The sequence below is a fragment of the Megalopta genalis genome, chromosome 15, assembly GCF_051020955.1.
Source record: "Megalopta genalis isolate 19385.01 chromosome 15, iyMegGena1_principal, whole genome shotgun sequence".
NCBI classification, from domain to species: Eukaryota; Metazoa; Arthropoda; class Insecta; order Hymenoptera; family Halictidae; genus Megalopta; species Megalopta genalis.
The window spans coordinates 6,741,749-6,765,544 of record NC_135027.1 but is presented as its reverse complement, the minus strand read 5'-3'; the positions used below and the strand labels follow the sequence as shown (position 1 = coordinate 6,765,544).

The 23,796-nt window shown below is 38.9% G+C and overlaps 1 protein-coding gene across 4 annotated transcripts in view; it reads left to right on the top strand.

The window, feature by feature from the left end:
* Gprk2 (G protein-coupled receptor kinase 2) overlaps positions 1-23,796 on the top strand; it is a 43,126-nt gene that overhangs the window by 7,280 nt on the left and 12,050 nt on the right. For all 4 annotated transcript variants that reach the window (XR_013034841.1, XM_033468921.2, XM_033468920.2 and 1 more), the window contains exon 2: positions 10,584-10,679. Coding sequence is in view for 3 of the 4 variants with exons in the window: in XM_033468921.2 (XP_033324812.1) it covers positions 10,584-10,679 (96 nt within the window). In the remaining variant the exon portion in view is untranslated. The remainder of the gene's footprint in view (positions 1-10,583; positions 10,680-23,796) is intronic.

Below are 23,796 nucleotides of genomic sequence, written 5' to 3'. Positions count from 1 at the left end.
ACTACGATTCCGATTCACTCGATTGTTTCGATGACTCGCGCACAAAGAGGGTACACTTGCGTTCAAAATATTTGAACGAAGCCGGGAATCGTAACTAACGGTAACAAACGAACGTGCGAGAATCCTAACACGAGATCGCACCGATTCGGTACCATCTCAGGTTACGTCACCACCAAAAACCGAGCTTCCTTTCTGGTCCAGTTTCAGCCGATCAGGTTTACGATTACGATATGGAAACGGCGCCCGGGCAATTAACCCGGCCGGGTCCGCGGTTCTTACGTAATTTATGGCCGCCGTCGCGTTAAAACGCTCGTCCCCGCGCTCTTCTATATATTTATAAAGTTCACCGTGGCGATGCGATTACAAGCCCATTGACGTCGTCGGGGCATCACGCGAACGCCCATTTACCTACTTTCGCGAGTCGCTGCGCCACGCAACAGGCTCGCGACGCCAGCTAAATACGTGCAGGATGCGCTTCGGCACTACACTAATTAGCAGTCGCTTTTTATCCCCTCTTCCGTCCCTTAACTCGGGCGTCCTGTCGATCCGCTAATGGGCGCACACACGCCTAGTTTCCGGAATCAAATCGATTTCGCCAGGCCGCCGGTGTTGTTTGTCCGATTCGACCGCTTAGATTTCGCCCGCTTTCGTCGCCTTCGAATCTCGTCCATCAACGTTTAAACGGCGGATCTCGGGTCCGTTTGGACCACCCCGAGCATAAATATCCTTACTACGTTGTCTAGTTTTCCACGATTAACACATTAACACGTTGACTGCCGCGTCACCCGTATTCGGGTGACAGCAAAAGTTCTCATCAGGCCACGTCACCCGTAATTCGGGTGACGCTGATTTGACTACTTACAAAGGATTTCCGAAAATATTTCGACAAATATTCTACAGGAGGTAATGAGACTATTGAATTCTTATAAAAATGGTTTATTAAAAAAATTATTCGCAGTGTATAACATTAAAACATTCTCTGCAAAGTTGAGGTTGATCAGGACAGCTTGGACAAAAAGTTGTTTGTTTTTTCAGATATGCTCGTGCCTCTGATCGGTCCATTTCGTATCTTTTATTTGGACTGTAGCTTCCTCGGTATCATCAACATTTCTTTCTTCTTCCATGACCAATTCTCTCGTAAAATCTCGTCAATAGTATCTTCATAACATTCATTATCACTAAGATTATATTTATCAGTATCCAAATCAGAATCTGACGATGTAATTTTATTTATGCTTCTCCTTCCGGGCAATCCGATCTCTTTTCATTATTGAAAACAAATAAGGGCAGAGATTTTAAGTTATACCATTCGGTACTCGGCAAAGATTCCAACTGTTCATGCAGGAACAGAAACAGATATGAATTAACAGCGCACGCTTCCTATAGCGGCACGGGTGGCCTGTAGGAGATTTTGTTGTAAATACGCGTGGCAGTCAACATGTTAAAGGCGGGAGTCGTAGTACTACGATTTATCCCGACTTCTCATAAATATGTACTTTAAAACATTTTTTGTAATTAGTGTTTAGTTCTTTTTTAATATTTCTTTTAGTTTTAAGAGTTCAAATAAACTTTTTTAAGTCTAAATTTTCTTATGATTACACAAAATATCGCCCGCTCTAGGACGAAAAACGAGGCGGGGCGGTCGCCGCGTTACCTAGCATACTTTCGTCAAGATCCCCCGCCTTTAATGTGTTAATTTTCATTTGCACACGGTTTGTTAAGGTATATGGGAAAACCAACGTGTCAAGAAGGAAATTTGAGAAAACATTGAATTGAAAAATTTTGCTAAAAGTTTCAAAAGCAGTCATTCGACCCCTCTGGTAAGATTTAGTATTAACGCTAGATTTACGGAGCACTGAAAGCTGCTGTTTTGTATTAGTTCATGGAAGTAACGATAAGACGTTTATTCTGATTTTTGACGAGCGTTATTGCAATGTTTGCCGCTAGTAACACGTGTAGTGGATAAATAACTCATAAACGCATCTTTACAATCTGAACAATCGTAAATTAGAAGCTAAAAGTTCCGTGAAGCTAGGTCAAATTGACGACGAAGTGTCCAATCGCAAGAATCGTATTAGGATTTATAGGATCTGAAATCGGAATGGTCGAACACGAAAGTAATAATCGCAGTGGTAGATTTGAACAGATTCGGTCTCGATTCGCTGAAGTAATTTGACTTGATGGGATTTTCGGGGTCGCTGGCTCGCCGTTCAGCGTGTGAAAAATGAAATCCGCTCGGGGAGGAAGGTAAGTCCGAGGCTGATTGTCGACGGCATTTATTATTGAACCGCTGCGCTGCGCCGTGTGCCGGGTAATTGTTGCATGAATATTTCGTGGATTTAATTGGATCCAAATTGACATCCAATTAAAGCCGGAATCGGCGAGAGGTTCGGGGCTCCATGGGTATGATCCATTTGCATCTTTCGTTTTAGGGTGGGTGTATTTCAAATAAAAATTGGCGTCCAATTAACGCCGGGATTATCGGGAGAGATAAAGGGTTAATACGATTCATTTACGTCCTTCATTTTTAGATAATTGAACGGAGGGTATTTGAAGGGTCGGAGTCAGATCCGAGCTGAATATTCCAGGATCGTTCGAGATCAATTATTGACAGGATCGAGATATTCAGATCTTTTGTTCCATGGAAACGTTGGAATGCAGATTTCGTTCTTGAATTAAAAATTCGAAATGAGGACACGATCCCCGCGATTATTAGCGGAATATCGAGCAGTTGACGTGATCGATTGTCTTGCATTTAGACGAGGGCGACACGTCGCCTCACGCTCGTTACCGTATCTGCGAAACTAAAAATAGCAGAGCATTGTCTCCCCAGATAGTGCTTTATCTCCATTTCATGAAAATTGATTCCCCATTGCGTGCATCTTCTTTTTTCTATTTACCCGCGACTTTCCATCGACGTTCGCATTTATAATCGAGCTATATGCAATTTTCAATCGCGCAAATGCGGTTCCAGCGTACGTTTCATTTTCAATACGTGCGAACGCGAGACTCTTGCAATTTCACTGAAATCAAAATTGTCATTGTTATTCGACGTTTATCATGCTTTAAATCCGTTGATCGATACGCGACTGATTATAGTTTTCTAACACGGTTTCTCGTAACAATATAAATTTTAGTTAACGACCAAGCAGTTAACGCGACACGCTAAAAGAAATAAACTTATAACTGGCAAATGAAAGGAACGCTCCTACATTTTAGCTCGATTAAAACGAACCGCGAAAGTGCGAGTTCGTATCAAAATCTGCAATCTGGCAATTGCTACGGTGAAAAATGTAGTTGCAACACGCGAATTACTTTCGTCGACGATTTCTCCTTAACGAACGAGCTTTAACAACAGATTACAAGTCTCCATGGTAATTCGGTACGATTTGAATTTCAAAGGGACGGTATTCTTCTCTAATTCGTGCGGGAAATTTGAATAGTCTCGCGACTACTACTACGACGACGACGACGGCGACGCGTTATTTAAAACGTTGAATTAGCCCGAACAAAACTGTTACGAGCTTCTCCGAGCGTCGCGTTCACAGGAACGATCTTCGACGACGATCCAGAGCACACAATCGGCATGCAACCGCTTTAAAAAGCGATGTTCGCGTGATAATAATAAGAGATCAATGTTACACTCCGCCGTTACCATTAGGTGCAAACGTGACCTGGTTGCATTCGCGAGCTCGAAAAGTCGCGGCGATTATTTTAAAGGATCACGTTCTCTCTCTTGACGCACGTCGGCTCGCGCAAGAAATATTAAACCGGGAAAAATACGTCTGTGCATCGATGTCATACTGTCTGTTATTACTGTCATTGCTATTATTATTACTGTTATTATTTTTTTTATTATTATTATTATTACTATCCTAATGGCCGCGCATTCTTATTGCCAACGAGAAGTACAGTAATTTCTCCCTAATTCGCGCTCAGATTGCGCAGAAAAATGGACAATTTGGGAAGAAGAGATACGATTATTCGAGCCTTGCTGCTCGTTTCTATAATTGTTGAGAATCAATAACCATAAAAACGACCTGAGAAGCTCGAATATTTGTATCTCCTCTTCCCAAATTGTCCATTTTTGTGCACAATCTGAGTGTCAATTAGGGAGAATTTACTGTATCCCTTTCTTGTACGCCCCGTGTGTGTTTTGATTCAAGGGCCGCGCTGTCGAAGGTTGGCAATCAAATATTTTTAGTGTTTCGTACAATTACAGTACCGAAATGTTTAACTACATTCTTCGGTTATTATTACATTGGAAATCGTGGCATTGCAATCCGTAGTTAACAGGAAGGTTTACATCAACTGCAAGAAACGGGAACTAAATAAAAAGTTAATTCTTTTTTAAATCATGTTATTAGATCGAAAATAATACAATGACATTCTCGAATTTTTGTAATCTCCCTCTATTATTTTAAATCGAAACTACTCATTTTATCATAGATGCATAAAATCCGAAGTCTAGTAATTGCTAATCGAATACTTTAATGTTTCGTACGATCATAGCACCGAAATGTTTAACAATATTTTTGGGTTATGATGAGGTAAAAAAATTATGATATCGCACGTTATTATCGATTTTCAGATGCATTTCTGTTTTATTCGCCACTTATATTTATCCGAAGTCCACTGGCCATAAAACGTTTCAACGATTTGTGCACAACATTGGCTCCGTTTCGTTTGCCATTTCGTTTGTTTTTTTTTTTTTGATAATTTAAGTATCGAATGATATTCTTTACTCATTATTAAATAAGGAAATCGGCAGAATAGTTTGAAGAAGGATCGAAAGAATGTTGGGCGCTGCAGAAGTTCAAGATGGCCGCACGGCGACGCTGTCATTTTAGTTACGAAGCCAGAAGTCGCAATTAGGAAGAAATATTAGAATGCACAAAAGTAATAAGATGTTCTAATTATCTTCATGTATTTGACTAGTACACTGTGAGATACATAATGTTACATGTATAAATACGTAACGTAACTGTAATAACTTGCAACCCTTTTACAATAGAATTAGAATTAGATTAACATATCGAAGACAATAAGTAATATTTCAGGCGAGCGAAATTAACGCAGACGAAGATTTAGCGAGTTTTCTGAAATTTCGACTAAATTTTTTAATTACCGATCATTCCAACTATCTTTCGAGTGACGTTGGCGAGTCACTGCTTTGTGCCCGACAAAGGCCATCGAGGAGCCGACCGGTCCCAGAATTAACTTCGTTCATTAATTTGCAAATGTATTCGGGCTAGAAGCGCCACGCCATTGGCTGCGATGCCGTAATACGTTTATGACAGTTTAAAGATGAATGAACCGTGCACTCCGCGAGACCTTGCGCGATTACTTTCACGAATACTTTCCCCGAATCGAGCCTAGACGTTAGCCTTTCCATGTTTTCCAGAGGAAAATCTCGGGTATTTCGAGTTTCCTCGAGCACCTTCGAGAGCTCTATACAACGTAAATCGAGAAATAAAATATTTCTGCTTGCAAATCGTGTCGCTACTTGCAACGGATCGTATTTATTCGTGTTATTAATAGCGAGAAACGAACATTGACTTGTCACGTTTGATTTATCGATTATCCCGATTCGACTCGTCACTATTTTATTACTTCAACAACGTCATTTCAATACTCCAAGGACACGATGTACGCATAAGAAGCTTAAAGTAGCGTACAGAAAAAGAGAATCGATCTGTTCCGCTGTTGCACTGGTGCGTCTCAATTCGCACGACTTCGCCGGCAGATTTATGGACCCAGTTTCGTTGAAATAATGCCACCGCGTTTTCTTTTTCTTTTTCTTCTTTTTTGTTTAACGACGGAACGACTGGATTCGTTGGGACGTATTTTTTATTCTGCTGCTCGGCAACTGCGAAGACGCTCTCGCGTATTTAGCTATTTATTCGGGCATGTATTGCGACAAGATCTCGCGAAATCAGAATAAGTACGGTGCAAAACGGATTGCTGGCGTCGAGACTCGGGTAAATATATTTCAACTAAGAAACACAAACATTTGCAAACACTATTTCTCTCGACTGTGTTACATACGTTTCACTTGAAATAGTAATTTATTTCTGTATTGGATGAAGTACTAGTTGAAATACTGATTTCACGAATATATGAATATACATATATATATTTTAAAATAAGAATCCGAAATATTTCATTGAAATAAATATTTTCTTCGTTGCGCGTAAAATGATACACTTAAATATTATTTCCATGAAATTTTAAAAAATGTCCACAGGCATAGAAATAATTCTGGAAACAAATGACATGCTATTTGAAATAATATTTAAGAGAATGTCATTCCGGAATTAACAATTAAGAAATACATGTCGTGGGAAATGATATTTGAATGAACGTTATCGGAAATAATATTTAAAATAACGTCATTTGAAAAGCGATCACAGGCACGGAAATAATTCTAAAATAAAATGGAACATTCTTTTTCATAAAATATTATTTCAAATAATGTAAAAACGTCTCGGTACCACGTTAGTTAATTTTCCAATGCTTCCGAATCGTGCCACGTCTCAGCCGTCTGCCGAATTTGGCAGAACCCTCCGGTCGAACCCTCGGCAACGAGAGAAAGGGAGCGGACCCTTCGAGGTTCCTGCAGCAGATCGAACGAGCGAGTGCACACGGTCGCGGAAATGTAATCAGTTGCTCACGGATCCGCGAAAACCGTGGCGACATTCTCCGCTTTTCCCGGCTCCTTGCCCTTTTTACTCTCGGCTCGCGATCGATGACGGGCGCGCGTTTCGAGAAAATTTCATCCCCCTCTTCGCGTCGCGCGCCACCCTCGCGCCGCTCTTCACGATGACGAGAGGGAGCATCCTTCGAAAGTCGAAAGCCGATTGGAGTATGTGCGCTCGAATCGCCGCGAACGAAAAGAGGATGTTAACCCACTTGCGGAATCTAGTTTCGCGTGGATCGCGCGTGGGAGGACCACGGTAATTAAAAAGTCTGACGGCCTCGTGCAATCCTTGCCGAGGAATCGTCTCCGTCAATTTATTTGATTGATCCTCTGCGCCCAGCTTCGAATGCATTTGCGAATCGTTTCGGTTTCTTCGAATATTTTCAGTACTTTCAATTTAGTCAATTTATTCGTTTCTTGCTTGTCGCTTTACCTGCCGGCAGTATTTGTAATAGTTCTTTTGAAATCGAAGATCAACGATTACGGCTTTTTAGAGAAATTGTTCAAAAACTACAGCGATTTAATCCATGATTCGTCAAATTATTTAGGTTGACGTAATGTAACAGGTATCCAAGTTTTAACGTTTTAATGCCAATATTTATCTTAGCACTTCACACTCGGATGTCACCGATACGGCGACGTAAAACAGCATTTCTTTTCAATTATTATTTTGTTTCATGCTGTAACATAACCGTGCGAAGTACATAAATAAAACCACAAAATCTTCTATTTATTAATTCCTATAAAATTTCACAGCGGTACAACGATTTTTATTTCGATTCAACTTTGTACAGCAAAATCACAAATTTTACCAAATCTGTTCTAATTCGCTGGTAGCTATATCAGACAAATCTTCCTAGTGCTAAGAAGACTATTAACAAATAAAGAAGAATAAAGAAGTTTCTTTATAAATCTCCAGCAATTTTCGAATTGAATTCCAACGAATTCGAAATTTTCAACGAATTACTTTAAGACGAAATAGTACGCCCATAATTCATATAACAAAAGAAGTGGAAAATCGTGGAACAGCGGCGATAAAAAATCGCAGTAAAGTTTACGGTCCTCTCGGAAGGCAAGAGGAAGTTCTCGGGGGAGGAAGCGAGACTTTGTTTAACGTCTGTTAAATTTCCCGTCGGCACCCGCGCACCCCCGAACTCGTGTCGGCTGGGTGTTCGCTGGTAGAGAAGCATCCTTCGGAAGCTGAAAGCCGATTGGAGCATGTGCGCTTGAATCGCGACGAACGAAAGACGACGTTAACCCACTTATACAATCGAGTTTCACGCAGGCTGCGCCGTAATTCGTGGCGGGAACAGGGTGGCAACACCTCCCGACGGAATAAATCGAAGATGAGATTCTTTTGTTGGAGCCGTTCCCGGTGAAATAGGCTGCGGGAATTTCACCGCACCCTCTTTCCGCGACGCGGAATTCGGAATTGTTAAGCTGGGATCGAACACGATACCTTGTGTCCGCCATTTGCGGGATGAAATTTATAAATACAGCGTTGCTTTTTTAACACTAAATTTACCGATCACCGAAGCCAGGGATTTAACATCTCTTGCCCTGCAATATCGTGTCAGATTCGTTATTAATCTATAGAACATGATCAACTAAGTATGTATGTTATTTATATCGATAAATTATTATTATTATTATTATTATTATTATATATCTTATTTATACCGAACTTTATATCATCTTTTGAATCGAGTATTTAAACTTCATGCAATTTTTATTATAATAAGTATGAAAAATAAATATAATATATAATATTATATATAATATTATATATAATATATAATTAAATAAAAAGAATTTAGTCAATTATTTTCCATAAAAGTATCTCTATAATTCCAATATTATGTCGGATGTTTTCACGAGCCGTTTGTTATCAAATTAGTTGGTCAGTTCCAATTTCATCGAATGGCAAATTATTATATTTTAAGGTAATCGTGCAAAATACACGTATAACAAGTTAAAAACACAAGATTTTTTTATTTATTAATTCCTATAATATTTCACAGCGGTACAATGATTTTTATTTGAATTAAACATTGTATAGCGGGATCACAGTTTTGGCATTATTTGCTCGGAGTTGCTTGTGAAAAATCTTCCGAATGGCAAGGGTTAATAGTGGAAGCGCCTTCAAACTCCACAACTGCGAAAACGGATAATTAAGGGTTCGCAAAACGAAGTGGTGGCACTTCAACCGCGGTTAGGTGTACTTGAAAACTATTTTCAACTACCCGCCTCGCGTATTGATTATCCGCACGAACCCGTTCTGTTGCATCCGCAAAAATCGACTGTTTAAATTATTTTCAGTGTTGCTGCCACGTAGACAATTTATTAACGATTATAACAGGCTAATTAGTACAGACAACCATTTTTGGCTGCGGATCAAAGTTATTTTCATTTTGGAACAGTCTTTAATAAATAATAAGACAAATTTTATTCAGAAAATAATTACAATGTGCTCTTCAACCGGAAACCTAAAAATTCAAGATTATAATTCTAATTATTATGAAAGCAAATATAATTGTCGAGCTGTTAAATGGGTCATTCGGTAACCCCGCGGGTTCATAAGGTTGCCGACGCCTGAGTTAGTGTTTGAAATATTTGAACGAAAGGTGAGAAAGAGAAGTGGAAAGTTTGGAGCAATTGTTCGCGGGGAAGTTGCGTTAAGCTATAGATTCAATAACTGGAATCGTTGAAGGGATAATATTGCGGAGAATTGAAAAACTGGGGCTGAAACCAAGGGATTTCGTTCTTCCGCGAAACAGAAGCTGCTTCATAGATCGAAGATTGAAATAGTTTTTCCATCGGGTCGTTTCTCCACGGCCGATTGTTTGTCGGGGTAGTTGCGTTAAACGGGGCGGTAACTGTGAGCAACATTGTTCAACTTGATTGCGTTTGTGTGAAATGTCCGCCGTAGAAAGGAGCTCTGCGTTACGACCCATAGAAATAGATTGCGTCGCGGCAGAAAAACGCGTCGAATGGGGGGAGGAACGTGACACCGAAAAGGGTGGAGGCGTAAAAACGATGTGCCGTACGTGAAAAACGCGCGAACATGTGGCCCGTGGATCCCCGGACAAAATGTAATCGAACGGGGGAGCCTTTAACGACGGTCCCGTACAAACTTGGATCGATGAAAGATTAACGTTTGACGTGTATACTCGTCGTAGAGAAGTGGCAGTATTTTGTGACATGACGGATATACTCGTCGCGCGTAAAAAGTAATGACCATTGGTTATTTAAATTGTAATTTTAGTGAAAACAAAAATATGTTCTCTAATTTCAAGGTGTTCTGAATATTTTTAGGCTAATCCTACACGAAGGTGTTTACATTGTTATAAAAATAAGATTAGAAAGGAATCACGATATTGCTGTTCGGCATGCGAAGTGCCATTATAAAGGGTGTCCCAAAATTATGGTACTTCCAGGAAATGAGGGGTTCCTGAGGTCATTTGGAATAACTTTTTCCTCTACAAAAATGTTCTCCGAGGCACCATTAACGAGTTATTAACGAAAAACAGTGACCAATGAGAGGCAAGATCAGCAGGCACAAGATGGCAGAGTCAACGAGCAGTCGAAGACCAGTTCCGCTCATTGGCTCAGCCGCCTCGAACCATCCGAGCTTGCCTCTCATTGGTTACTGTTTTTTCGTCAACAACTCGCGTAAACGATACCTCGAAGAGAATTTTTATAAAGGAAAAAGTTACTTCGAATGACCTCAGGAATCACCCCTTTCCGAATTACGAGACATTTTTGGGACACCCTGTGTAGGTGCGCGCTCTGAAAAGGAGGCACCACAGCTAACTGGTTAACTGCGAGAAACAGTGGCACCGATGTTTCGCTCGTCGTTAAACTGCTTTTTATTTGTTTCCAGGGGGTGGTGACAGCAACAAGGGTAAGAGCAAAAAATGGCGGAAGATACTTCAGTTCCCCCACATCTCCCAGTGCATCGGCCTAAAAGATAAGTTGGGTGAGTCGCATGCTTGGAATAAGATTTTACGTCGCCCGGAGGATTCCCCTTTAATCGTAATTTAAGCGAGCAACACTGGTTATGTACATATTTTCTTCCGGCTTACCGCTAGTTTCTTGCTCGTACGATACGTGGGCGGTGTTACAGAATTAAGGGCGGAGCGACAAACCGGATCGGAGAACTATATTTGCATAAAACTATAGACTTACATTCCAGAAGACATTTGTTTCATTGTGTTAGCGAAGAGTAACGTTCATTTTGCAAATTACTTCATCAAATTTATTGTTTTCCTGTTTGTGTATGGCTCGGTAAGTTGCGCTAAAGAATTGGGGGCGGAGCGACGAGCAGGATCAAAGAGCTGTATTTGCATAAAACTAGGCTTATTTTCCCGTAGACGCTAATTTCGTTGCGTTCGTGATAAATGACGTTAATTTTACAAATTTATTCATCCGATTTGTTCTTGTCTTACCTGTACGGACCGGTAGGCGGTGCTAAGGAGTTAGGGGCGGATCGACGAACAGGATCAAAGAGCTTACACGCGCATAAATCCAGTCTTATTTTCGAAACGGAAACCAAGACGCTAGTTTTATCGCGTTCGTAATAAATAACGTTGATTCTACAAATTACTCGATCCAATTTGACGCTTTTTTATTACCGTGAACGTAATGGGCGGGGCAGTGGGCGTGGTTAAATCGTAGTACGCCGAGCCGCGTACTACGGGAGACTCGAAAGACAGTCATCGAATTATTGTTTAAACTGGTTTTCTGTCATTTATTGAAGAACAGAGTTAGTCGGCGGGACAAAGGTTCGACACCAAATTAATTTTCATAGCGACCGCCCCCGAAGAGCCGGCTTTTCGTTTCCATCGCGGTCGAATTAGCTCGGAAAAGAACGCACACACGCGTTCGCTAATATTCGCCGGTGCTGTTATAATCAAACCATCCTAGCACCCGGGTATCCTAAACGTGTATTCCTACGATAAATAGCGAGCGTGTTCGTTAACGAAACGATCCCGGCATATTACGTTATTTAATCCTCCTATTCTAATCCGCCGGCGATAACGATAATAAGTAGACACCGATAAGAGGGGTAGAGCGAGAGACTATATCCCGAGCGGATACACCGATTAGAATATCGAGCGTATTGCGATCGAACCAATTCGATGGATTTTCTCTCCGTCGATCTATAAGCTCGTCAAAAAATCTCTGGAATCGAAAATTCAGAAACGTCTGTTGCTAAAATTAGTCGTTCGTTTTTCTTTATTCAATTTGATCATTTCGCGAGTTGTAAGAATTCTTTTAACAACTTGCTGCAGTATCGATAATCGGGTTAATGGAGATCCATGAAATGATTCATGGTGCATTGGCTTTCTACGTAATTACTGACGATCAGTCTTTGGAACTAGGTCGGAAAGTATCTACAAAAATTGTTCAATTATCAGTAATTCATCATTATTAAAAGATGTTGCTATTGCGATATTGTCGTAGTATAGTAATTTCTCCTTACTTCGCGCTCAGATTGTCGTTAGATACCGAAGTCAAATGGGGATGTACTTTTTAATCATTATTCCTAAATTCTACAGATTTTGTTTATGGTTTTTGAATTAATTGTATACAATAGATTGGTGAGATTTAAAATAGTGAAAGGAATAAAAAAAATTGAAACATACATTAGTTTCAACTTGTTGAAATTATTTAAGAGAGATCGAGGAAGACAATCTTCATTTTGCATAATGATACTAAAACGAGATTAAAATAATTGTAACGACATTAAAATAATCTGAAAAGTGATACAGTAAACTCAGATTGCACACAAAAATGAACAATTCGAGAAGAGAAAATACGATTATTCGAGGCTTGCGTCTCGTTTTTAATAGTTGTTGACAATCGGTAACTATAAAAACGAGCAGCAAGGCTCGAATAATCGTATCAACTCTTCCCAAATTGTACATTTTCGTGCGCAATGTGAGCGCGAATTAGGGAGAAATTACTGTATTTACGCACTAATAATACAAAGTCGATAAAAGTGATACGTACCTTGAAGAGTTTGTCTGTGCAACGAATGAAATTTCTTCGCAATTACTAATGGAAATGAGATCGGTAAGCTAGGGATGAGGATGAGATCATTCTAAAATTAAGCGCGATTATTATCGAACAACGTGTAATAAGTGGTCGGCGTTAATCTCGCGGCCACCGAACAGATCAGTCTAATCCGGATCACGACGTAATGGAATATTGTTTTCACGATTTCCGCAGTTATCTTCCCGGGAAGATAGGGCCGAAAGTGATCGACGTATCTTCAAATGAACAAGTACATATCTATATCGTAGTGCTCAAAGGGGCCGCCGAACGATCAGACCTAATCCGAACGAATCTCTCTGCAAATTCCCCGGGGAGGTTGAGCAAACACTGAAAACGTGAATTCGATCCGAGACGCGTGTAGTATTTACCGAGACGACTATTAGTTCATCCGACTCCGCTGGTTTATGCTCGTGGACGCGGTTCTTTTTAAACCGTCCTGGAAACGTTCGCTCCCGGACCGACGCCCATAAAAATACCATGGGGTTGAAGCAGCCCGTCTCTTCCTTCTCCCTGGATTCCTCGTAAAACTTTTATTTTCTCGGCCCGGAATCGACGAAACTTTCGAGTAGACTGCCGAATGTTTGCACTCGGCCAATTAGCGGGTTTATTATGCGAGGAAATAAGATAAAATAGGCGGCCGCGCGATATTCCCGGGCCCGGGAACCACCAGGATGTTAAACATCGAACACGAATTCGACATAGTTTAACTCGAATTCTTATTATTTAGATTCACTGTACAAATAGTAATATAATAATCCACTTATTAACCGTTTGCACTGGAAGCTATTTTAACGCTAAATCGAAAATCATTTTTCTGAGCTACGGTATTTCTATTTTACATAATTTTCGGGCATTTTATGTATATGAAACTGAGTCCGTTCGGTCGCGCAACAGTTACATGCTCTGACAGTTTCTTAAATATGAACAGACGCGATAATGCAAACATTATTTTGCAACGCGACACGACAATTCTTAGCGGTGCCTCAGACTCATCAATCGAGTGTAAACGGTTAACAGTTCTCGTGGTCTCTGATAGTTTGCAAATTGGACGCTGGACGCTCGATAAGCGAGGGACTCGGGGCTACGGGGCGTGGCTCGCACTTATCTGGCGGCCAATCACACGCGGCATCGATGCACTCCAGCCAGACGACAACATTGTCACAGCTATAATGATTAGAAGATTGCGGATCTTTATGCAAAATAATAATTGTCTAAATTAATCGTCAGAGTCATAAGTTAGACAAACGTGTTTTATTCGTTTCAATAATTGTATCAAGTTAACAGTAACATAGCAATATGTTTTAATTTTTCTAATGATAAATATTCATACAATCCGCAATGTAATAATTACAACTCTTTTCTCCTTTGTAATTGTACAGAAGTAAACAGAAAATCTACTATACGTCTATATTTACATTCGATTTCGAATGTTTATGAATATTTAACTTTTGTTAAGAGTAAAAAGAAAAGAAAGACAACTCTTTTAGCAAACTTGAAAACTGATGTTTGTTACAATCCATTAACCCCTTCTAGTAATAATTTATTGAGTACAGCTGTTATTCTGTCCTTTAAAATTAGACACACAATAATTTTCTTTCGCTTCTAAGAAATAATAGCAATCAAAAAATTTCTAATCGCAGTAACTGCGAGGAAAATGGTATGTCAAAGGGTTAAGTACGCCAAACTTCGTTAGAATCTACGGGATACAACACGATTACAAAGATAATTGCTCTAACAAATCTTGTCCATTTCACCGTCATATTCTTGAACAAGTTGTTCGACAAGTGCGACTCGGTGATTTCTAGTAATAACTAGTTAAAAGTAGCCGCGTTTCACCGTCTTTTCAAGCAGAAATAAAATTCCGTTCTATTATCGCCAATATCTAACATTCGATATAATAATAATAATAATTATTATTATCTAAAAATAATAATATAAATAAATAATAATTATATAATAATATAAATAATAATAATAATATAAAATAATAATAATATAAAATAATAATAAAAATAATAATAATTATTATTATTACAATAATATTAATTAGTAATATTTAACACACGATATAAATTGTCTTTGTCTTCCAAAAAATAATTACGATCGAAATGGTTCCAATAACTGCGACTTCGAAGAAAATGCCGAGGGGTTGATAAAAGAAAGCGACTTCTGTTCCTCTCAACAGACACGGAATATTTTGTTCATAAAGACGCGCACTGCATTTGCAACAGACGGATAGAATTTCAATTTAGAAAGGGGGACGTTTGCATTCTGTTTCCACAAGAAATTTTCAAGTAAAGCCACCGATGTCCGACGCAGCTAAACCGTTTAGTTTGCCCGGGAAATCGGCTTGCGGGACAAACGAAAGCAACTCGGCCGAGACAAAGGGACGAAATATTAGGAAATACATACGTTCGTACTGCACCTCGGGGAACCGCAGCTTCGTACGTTGGAAGCCGGCCGGAGGAAACGGTCGGTCATAAAAACGGACGAGCTCGGATCGAAAGTCGTTCGGCAGATCGCGGAAAAGGAGCGATGTCCGCGATTTTTCCGAGCCGTCACTCGACTCGTTTCCGAAACTGGGACACCGTATCTCGGGATGAAACTCGTTTCTTTCCGCGCGCGTTGCTTCTCCCTTCGTCTCTCTCTTTCTCTCTCTTCTTCTCTATTTCTGCTCAGCTCTGCTTTGCTCTGCTCTGCTGTGCCGTGGCTCTTCTCCCTCGTTCGGTGAATTTCGCGGTTAATCAACGCGCGACCCCACCGTTGACCTCGCCTCGGATTATTGAATCACGTCGCCGCGAATCTCGCAGAGGTGTGGGCGGCCGGCGCTAAACGAGGATAGACAATGTCTCGCGCCTCTCGGATAAGAAGCTATTGGGCTTTGTTGTCTCAGTTAATTAAACCGTAATGCCCGATCGTTGTTTCGTCGCCGGGGGCGGCGGAACTATCTCTTGCCTTTCGAGAACCGCCTCGATCGAGTCCGCTTCACGGATCGACGCACGCCGCGCAGCGATGCTAAGCGACGAAAGTCTTGTCAATGCCAACAAATTTTTGACAGAAATGAGATATAAGAATACACATTTCTTTTTTACGTTAATGCTGAAATGTCGCAGAACAAGGGTAAAATAGAGGGAACGTAGTATGAACATTTTTAAGCCTTGAAAATTTATGTTAAGATTGAAAAATTTAACAATATCAAATTCAACGATACAATTTATTCAATACCATGTACAGTTAGATTTTTTTAGCGACATGTTGCACATCATTTTCCGTAGATTTTGCTTCGCTGATTTCAAATCCGCTCGCTAAAATTATCCACTTCTTCTGGATTTTGAAAAATTTATTGTATAGCGATGAAGTTTAAGATTTACAAATTTGTTGTGCCCATCGAGTGAAAAAAAGGCAAAAATGATAAATCTCCTGAGAAAACCAAACTGAATCTCGTAATTGGAACTCATGTTTCAGATCTTTGAGTTGCATACTTACAGTTTTTCCTTTATCACGAAGAAGCGCAACTTTTTTCTTCTTTATCTTCCAGTGGATTGTGAAAGCATGCATATTTTAATTTGGAAATAAAACGAAATAAATAATTAAAGTGTTATTAACACTTAGCCGACCGCATGCGCCACAGAGACCTGTACAGTTTCCACCACGCTCGGGAAAGCCAAACTGCGCTGTCCACCGTGCATTTTTCTGAGGTAGCACGAACTGAAATTCGCTATTTGAAATCAAAAACGTCCGAAAATTATTTATGCGATCAATTATATCTTACGGTAACAATTTCGTTCAACGATTTCACATATTGCTTATACAAAATTCGAATTTAAAAGTTTATAATAATTATTTTTTAATGGTTATTCAAAAAGTATAGTTAATAGAGTCAGAAAATTAAGGACAGGAAAAGTTGACGGATAAATAACGTAACTCAAACATGGAACAAAAAAACCGTAATATATCGTGATATTCAGGCATTGTGTTGATGCACGCAGTTCGACCATATGCTTCAGTTCAACTCTGATATCATCTTCTGTCCAATCATCGACGCCATTGACAATAACATTTGATTCCGAGTCATCGACGGAATCATCTTCCGATTCACTCGAAAGGATTCGTCGATTAGTCTGATATATGGGAACGATGGTGCTATTATTGTCGTCAACTTCACAATCACTTATCAGTAGATCAATGTCTTCGGAACAGTCTGATAGTGTGTCCATAAACAACTCATCGCTTGAATTGTTACTCATGTTTCTGGACATTTTTAGGGATATTTTTCTATACTTCATTTCACACCACTTGTTGAGAGTCACAGCAAGGAGCTTGGCTTCTACACTAATATTTGCAAGTTGAGCGGAGTCTTATATATTCGAAAAAGTCGTGAGAGTGGGGTGTAGGTAGCATTTCGATTTCTAATGGGTGTGGTGTTGGTGTGCTGGTGTGCATTTTATTATATGTTATACTCTATAGAAATAAGAAGCTCTATAGAGAAAGAAGCGTCCCTCAGGTCAAAGTGGTAGATCTACCTGATCGATCGGCTAAGTGTTCTAATAAAATAATTTTATGGCTGGTAGAGGCACCTTCGAAAATCTCGAACATAAAGAATCGTAACAATGGGCAATAAAAGACTTCAAAAATTAGTGCATGTTATTATAATTATAATAATTATTATTATAATTATTATAATTATATTATTATATATAATAATTATAATTATAATTATTATAATTATATTATTATATATAATAATTATAATTATTATAATTATATTATTATATATAATAATTATAATTATTATAATTATATTATTATATATAATAATTATAATTATTATAATTATATTATTATATATAATAATTATAATTATTATAATTATATTATTATATATAATAATTATAATTATTATCTATAGAAATAAGAAGTTCTACAGAGAAAGAAGCGTTCCTCGGGTCAAAATGGTAGATCTACCCGATCGGTCGGCTAAGTGTTAATCGAAAATTACGATTTTTAAACAAATCAGCCTCGTATCAGGCGTTTTTACTCTACATTGAACGATCGACCGAGCGAACGCTTAATCAAATCGATAAATTGTTACGGAATGACGTCCGAAGTTCGAAGGAAATCCGCGGAGCCGTCGCCGATGCACACAACAGTTTATGATCGAGAAACCCCAGTCAGACTCATGATCGAGCCGCAGCGGTGTTTACAACTGAATCACCAACCGCACTCGCAACTGAATATACGATCTCGCGCGCACAATCCAAATTGTAACCGCATTTACAAACGGAACCGCAACCGTATTTACGAACGGAACCTCGACAACGCCCGCGGCGGAAACCGCCACCGCATTCACATGGAAATTAGTCGGAGCCGACGTATATGTATAATCGATTATTTCACTGTTGCGTACTGCGGCTGCGGCAGGATTCTTCCAGGCAACTTTATATACGGTACAATTTCCACCGGGCGTGTACATTTTCTCGCGGCACGCTTCTTAATCCGTTTTTAATATACGCGAGAGCTACGACGTTAACGCGACCCTTCGAATACAATAATTTGAGCCGAGTTTTATGCCGCATGTCGTTCCTTTAATGACCCTGCAACAGACAGCTTTCGACTTACTCCATTCAAAGCCGCTTATGGTTTTAGGGGAGCGAAGAAATTACCAACTGCCATCGGCGTGGAGTGAGAAATAGGATGGAAACGTAATTATGTACTCGTGCCTGAATTTTTTCGGCTCCGTCGTTTTCTGTCGATCAAATATATTCATTTAACTAAGGTTCTCCTGGAATCCGTGCGATTAGAAATTGGAAACTGCACGGTTTACTATAAGGGTGGGGCATTTGTAGCGAGACATAACTGAATGACTCGCTTGTTTTTGACAATAGAAAGAGAATTGTTTGATTTTGTGGGCCACGTTATATGATGTCAATAATTTTTGTATAGGTAGAAGCGTAGAGGACACACGAAGGTCGAACTTGGCTTTTTTTAGTGGATTGACCTAATTTTTTATTCATATTTTGACAATGCCTTTCAAGACGAATACAATGACCTGCAAATGAAGGTTATTCAAAGTCACGACATATGAACTACAACGACAAATAAATAAAAAATCTAATTCATATATCCTCTACGCCTCCACCTATAAACAAATTATCGACAACATATTATGTGCCCCTCGAAATCAAACAACTTTTGTCAGATACTATTTTTTCTATTGTCAAGAATAAGTGAGTTATTCTCGTTTCAAATGCCCCACCCTGTATACTTTCTGCCAGAATTGAGTAAATTGAAAAGCGAATAGTCCATCTTAATGTCAGCTGATTAAAAGTAAATAGTCGATAAAAAATTAAAGACACGAATTATTGCTTATTAATGCGCTTTCTTTTTTATCCAAGTCTTACGTTTTCTACGTACAACTATGAAATATTTCGCAATAAAAATATGCAATACGTGTTACATTTAATTTTTATGTACAAATTAATATCGTATTCATTTTATAAACAATATATTTTAACCAGAGCCTGACAGACTCCGTGTCCGTATTGGTTATCACTAGACTGCGGACTTTACGCGTTTATGGTACAAATGAGTAAATCGAATGCAAAACAACAAAATCGTATAAATAATTTAAAAATATCATTGCATTGCCGTCGACTAAAATTATTAACAGAATGAATAAATGTCTATGAAGTTCCTATATTATGCAATTAACGAAGACAATTTTCATTTTGCGTAAAGATCCGCACTCTAATTATCACAAATTAAGGATTAAGATTTGCTAGACCAGAAACAACAGCGCAGCATATTTTTCAAGAGATTAGTCAATTCTTATGTTGCGAGAATAGACCGCGGATCTTTATGCAAAATGAAGTTCGCCCGAATCAATCGTAAAGCACTGTGATTAAATAACAATGTATTTATTCTTTCGATGATTTCAATGAATTGAGGAGAATATGGGAACATTCCTCGTTTCTTCTGGTATCGTTGTTGCCTGATATTTCACCTAATCATTTTTAGTATAACTGAAATTAAAATTCACCGTCATTGTATAATCGCCAATGTACAGTCGGTCACGAAAATATTCGGACACCACTATAATTTTAACTATTATAATCCGTACTTTAGACAAATATTTAAAAAGAACAAAAAGAGGCTTCACGTATGTTACTATGCAGTATGTAGTTAACAAAAACATAAAAAATATTTATTTACGATACGTGGTTATATAAATAATTAATGAAATATAGAAAGAAGGCCTATTTTAATGTCACGAAAATATTCGGACACTTGCTATACACCGCAAGTTTCCAGGTTCCAGGAAGTAACCGAAACAATGTAACAAAGTAACCAAACAAACACACCATTTATACTAGCTACAGAGTGTGTTAGAGATCAAATATTTATCAGTCTTGTTCGAAACATATGCGAAATGGGTCGGAAAAGTATGAATATATCGTTTAATATGCGACAATTAATAATTTTTCATCGGGAAAAGGGGAAATCGATTCGCGAAATCGCTAATTTATTGAACATTAGCAAGAGCACCGTATGGGACATTGTTCAACGTTACAAGAACGAAGATAGAATTGAATCTATCCCTCAAAGCGGACGCAAACCGATCTTAACTGTTCGCAATAAACGCTCTATAATTAGGAAAATCAAATGTGATCCTCGAATAAGTGCTCCAAAATTAGCAACTGAATTAAATGAATGCCGTGGGATATCAGTGCATCCAGAAAACATAAGGAGAGTGTTACGATCGGAGGGCTATAATGGAAGAATCGCTCGAAAGAAGCCGTATATCAACGCAGCGAACAGAATGAAAAGATTGAGATTTGCACAAAACTACATTGCAAAGGACAGTGAATGGTGGGAGGACGTAATTTTCGCGGACGAGTCCAAATTTAATGTTTATGGAAGTGATGGAAGAATTAGAGTCTGGCGAAAGTCGAAGGAAGAATTAAATCCGAAACATTTGCAGCCGACTGTGAAACACGGTGGTGGATCTGTGATGATATGGGGCTGTATTTCGGCCCATGGCGTAGGAGAACTTGTTTTTATCGACGATATCCTCGATAAAAATAGATATTTGCACATTTTGCAAAAAAATTTAAAAAAAAGTGCAGAAAATATGGGTCTTAAAAATGGGATAAAGTTTTATCAGGATAACGACCCAAAGCACAAATCGCGAATTGTGCAAGAATTCCTTTTATATACTTGTAAAAATGTCCTCCACCCACCACCGCAATCACCAGATTTGAATCCCATTGAAAATTTATGGGATGAATTGGATCGTAGAATTCGGACAACAACCATAAACACAAAAGAAGAACTCAAACGACGTCTGCAAGAAGAATGGCTACGTATTGGGCAAGTTTATTTAAAAAAAATAATTTGTAATATGCCAACACGATTGCGACACGTCATAAAGCAGATGGGATATGCAACGAAATATTAATTTATAAAAGTAAGATTTATGTACAATAAAATAAATTTAATTTTCATGGTGTCCGAATATTTTCGTGACATTAAAATAGACCTTCTTTCTATATTTCATTAATTATTTATATAACCACGTATCGTAAATAAATATTTTTTATGTTTTTGTTAACTACATACTGCATAGTAACATACGTGAAGCCTCTTTTTGTTCTTTTTAAATATTTGTCTAAAGTACGGATTATAATAGTTAAAATTATAGTGGTGTCCGAATATTTTCGTGACCGACTGTATATTAGAAACATTTCGTTCTAATTTCTGTTTATTCTCGACGATCAAATGTCGCTTCCAATACATGTTTCGTTCGCTTCAGGCAACAGTGCACATTTAACAGCAATGATTTCGATGAATTCAGGAGAATGTAGGCACATTCTTCGCTTCTTCTAATATCGTCGTTGCTTGGCATTTCACCTAGTCATTTTTAATATAATTGAAATTAAAATTCATCGTCTCTTTATGATCGCCAATGTATATTAGGAACACTTCGTTCTAATTTCTGTTAATTCCCGACGATCAAATGTCGCTTCCAATACATGTTTCGTTCGTTTCAGGTAGCAGAGCACATTTAACAGCAATGATTTCAATGAATTCAGGAGAATGTACGCACATTCTTCGCTTCTTTTAGTATCGTCGTTGCTCGGTATTTCTCTCACCTAGTCATTTTTAATATAATTGAAATTAAAATTCATCGTCTCTTTATGATTGCCATTGAATATTAGAAACACTTCGTTCTAATTTCTGTTAATTCCCGACGATCAAATGTCGCTTCCAATACATGTTTCGTTCGTTTCAGGCAGCAGAGCACATTTAACAGCAATGATTTCGATGAATTCAGGAGAATGTAGGCACATTCTTCGCTTCTCTAGTATCGTCGTTGCTTGGCATTTCACCTAGTCATTTTTAATATAATTGAAATTAAAATTCATCGTCTCTTCATGATCGCCAATGTATATTAGAAACACTTCGTTCTAATTTCTGTTTATTCCCGACGATCAAATGTCGCTTCCAATACATGTTTCGTTGCTTCAAGCAGCAATGCACATTTGACAGTGCGATACCGATTCCAGCTCGGGTCGCAGCAAAGTCGCAATTACACCGCTCCTCGTGATTCATTCACCCCTGTAATTACGCGTCGCGTTAATGTCTTCGCGATTCCCACAGCTACTCCGTTGCGAAATATCGCGGTGCTCGCCGGGAACCGTGGGATTTGGAGATGGCGGGATTAATTGAATCGCCGTGGAATATTCCCGTGGCGCATTGCCGTCGAGCCGAGCCGAGCGGACCAGAGCGGATCCGCGAAGAAACTATGTCCGTGATTCCACGATTATTGAGAATTTGCTTTGAAATTTCGCCTGCTCGCTGATCCGATTGAAATTCGTTCCGCGAATTCCAACGGTATCCCGCTGGTTTCCCCGACGGTGTCGAATCGTGTCGGTGTTCGGCGACACTTTCGATCGGATCACCGAGACAGAAAGCTCGGGGATTCGTTCATTTTAACGATTCGCTCTCGCATTCGATACTCATTCACTCTACTAATCGGCAGCTCGACGAAGGTTTACCTTTTTTGGTAAAACACAAGCAGACGAGTTGTTTAAATACGCAGACGCGACACACGCAGATTGGTAATTTTTCACAAAATAGTTGGTCAGAATTCACGACTTTGTACGATTTTTATAAAAATCGATTTTCTCTCGCGATTCTGAAATTGCTAAATTCGGATCCGTCACGAAAAATCGAAAAATTTGTGAATTACGATCGACTTCCGATGTTTGGATATAACTATTACACGTTTTAAAAGTGGATAAAACCGGGGCCAATTTTTCGATCGACTTTTGACCTTACTGTAATACTTCGACCGCCGTCGCACAACCTGAAAAATTTCATAGAATTCAAATATTTTATTTAATCGAATTAAAATTGGAAGGTCAAGTTATATTACACCAATTACACTTTTTCAACTTACATTTTGCGGATTCTAATCAAATTATAGGAAGGTATATTATATCTTATTAAAGCAGATCTTTCGACGAAAGATCAGATGATATGACAACGATTTGAACGTATTGAAGAGGGAAGCACAAGACTTAAACAAAAAATCGCTTGCGTGCAAAATTTATCCTTTACGACATATATTTTAATGGTAAACTGGTTGCACAAATGATTTCTTCAGCTTGTCGCGTTAAAGATGACATCGAAATGTACTCTCTTACGAACGTTACTCCGCAATGTACGCAACATAACGCACTACAGCAGCTTCTTGCCGCTCTAAGCACTTCGATAATTGCATTCGTAGCATTAGATCGTCTCCGAGCATGATTGAACAATGTTTATTATTTACGTCCAAATCTGCTACAAATTCGAATATTCGAGAAGTCCGTAGACTCGTGAACAAATTAGCCCTTGTGCAACGTTAATCACTTTGCTAAACGCGGCTCGTAAACTCGCCAACCCCCAAAGCATCCTCTAAACGGTTCAAACGGTCCGAAAATCGATTCAGTGCCGGAAGAACCGCGCGTATTTACGACAAGCACCGATGT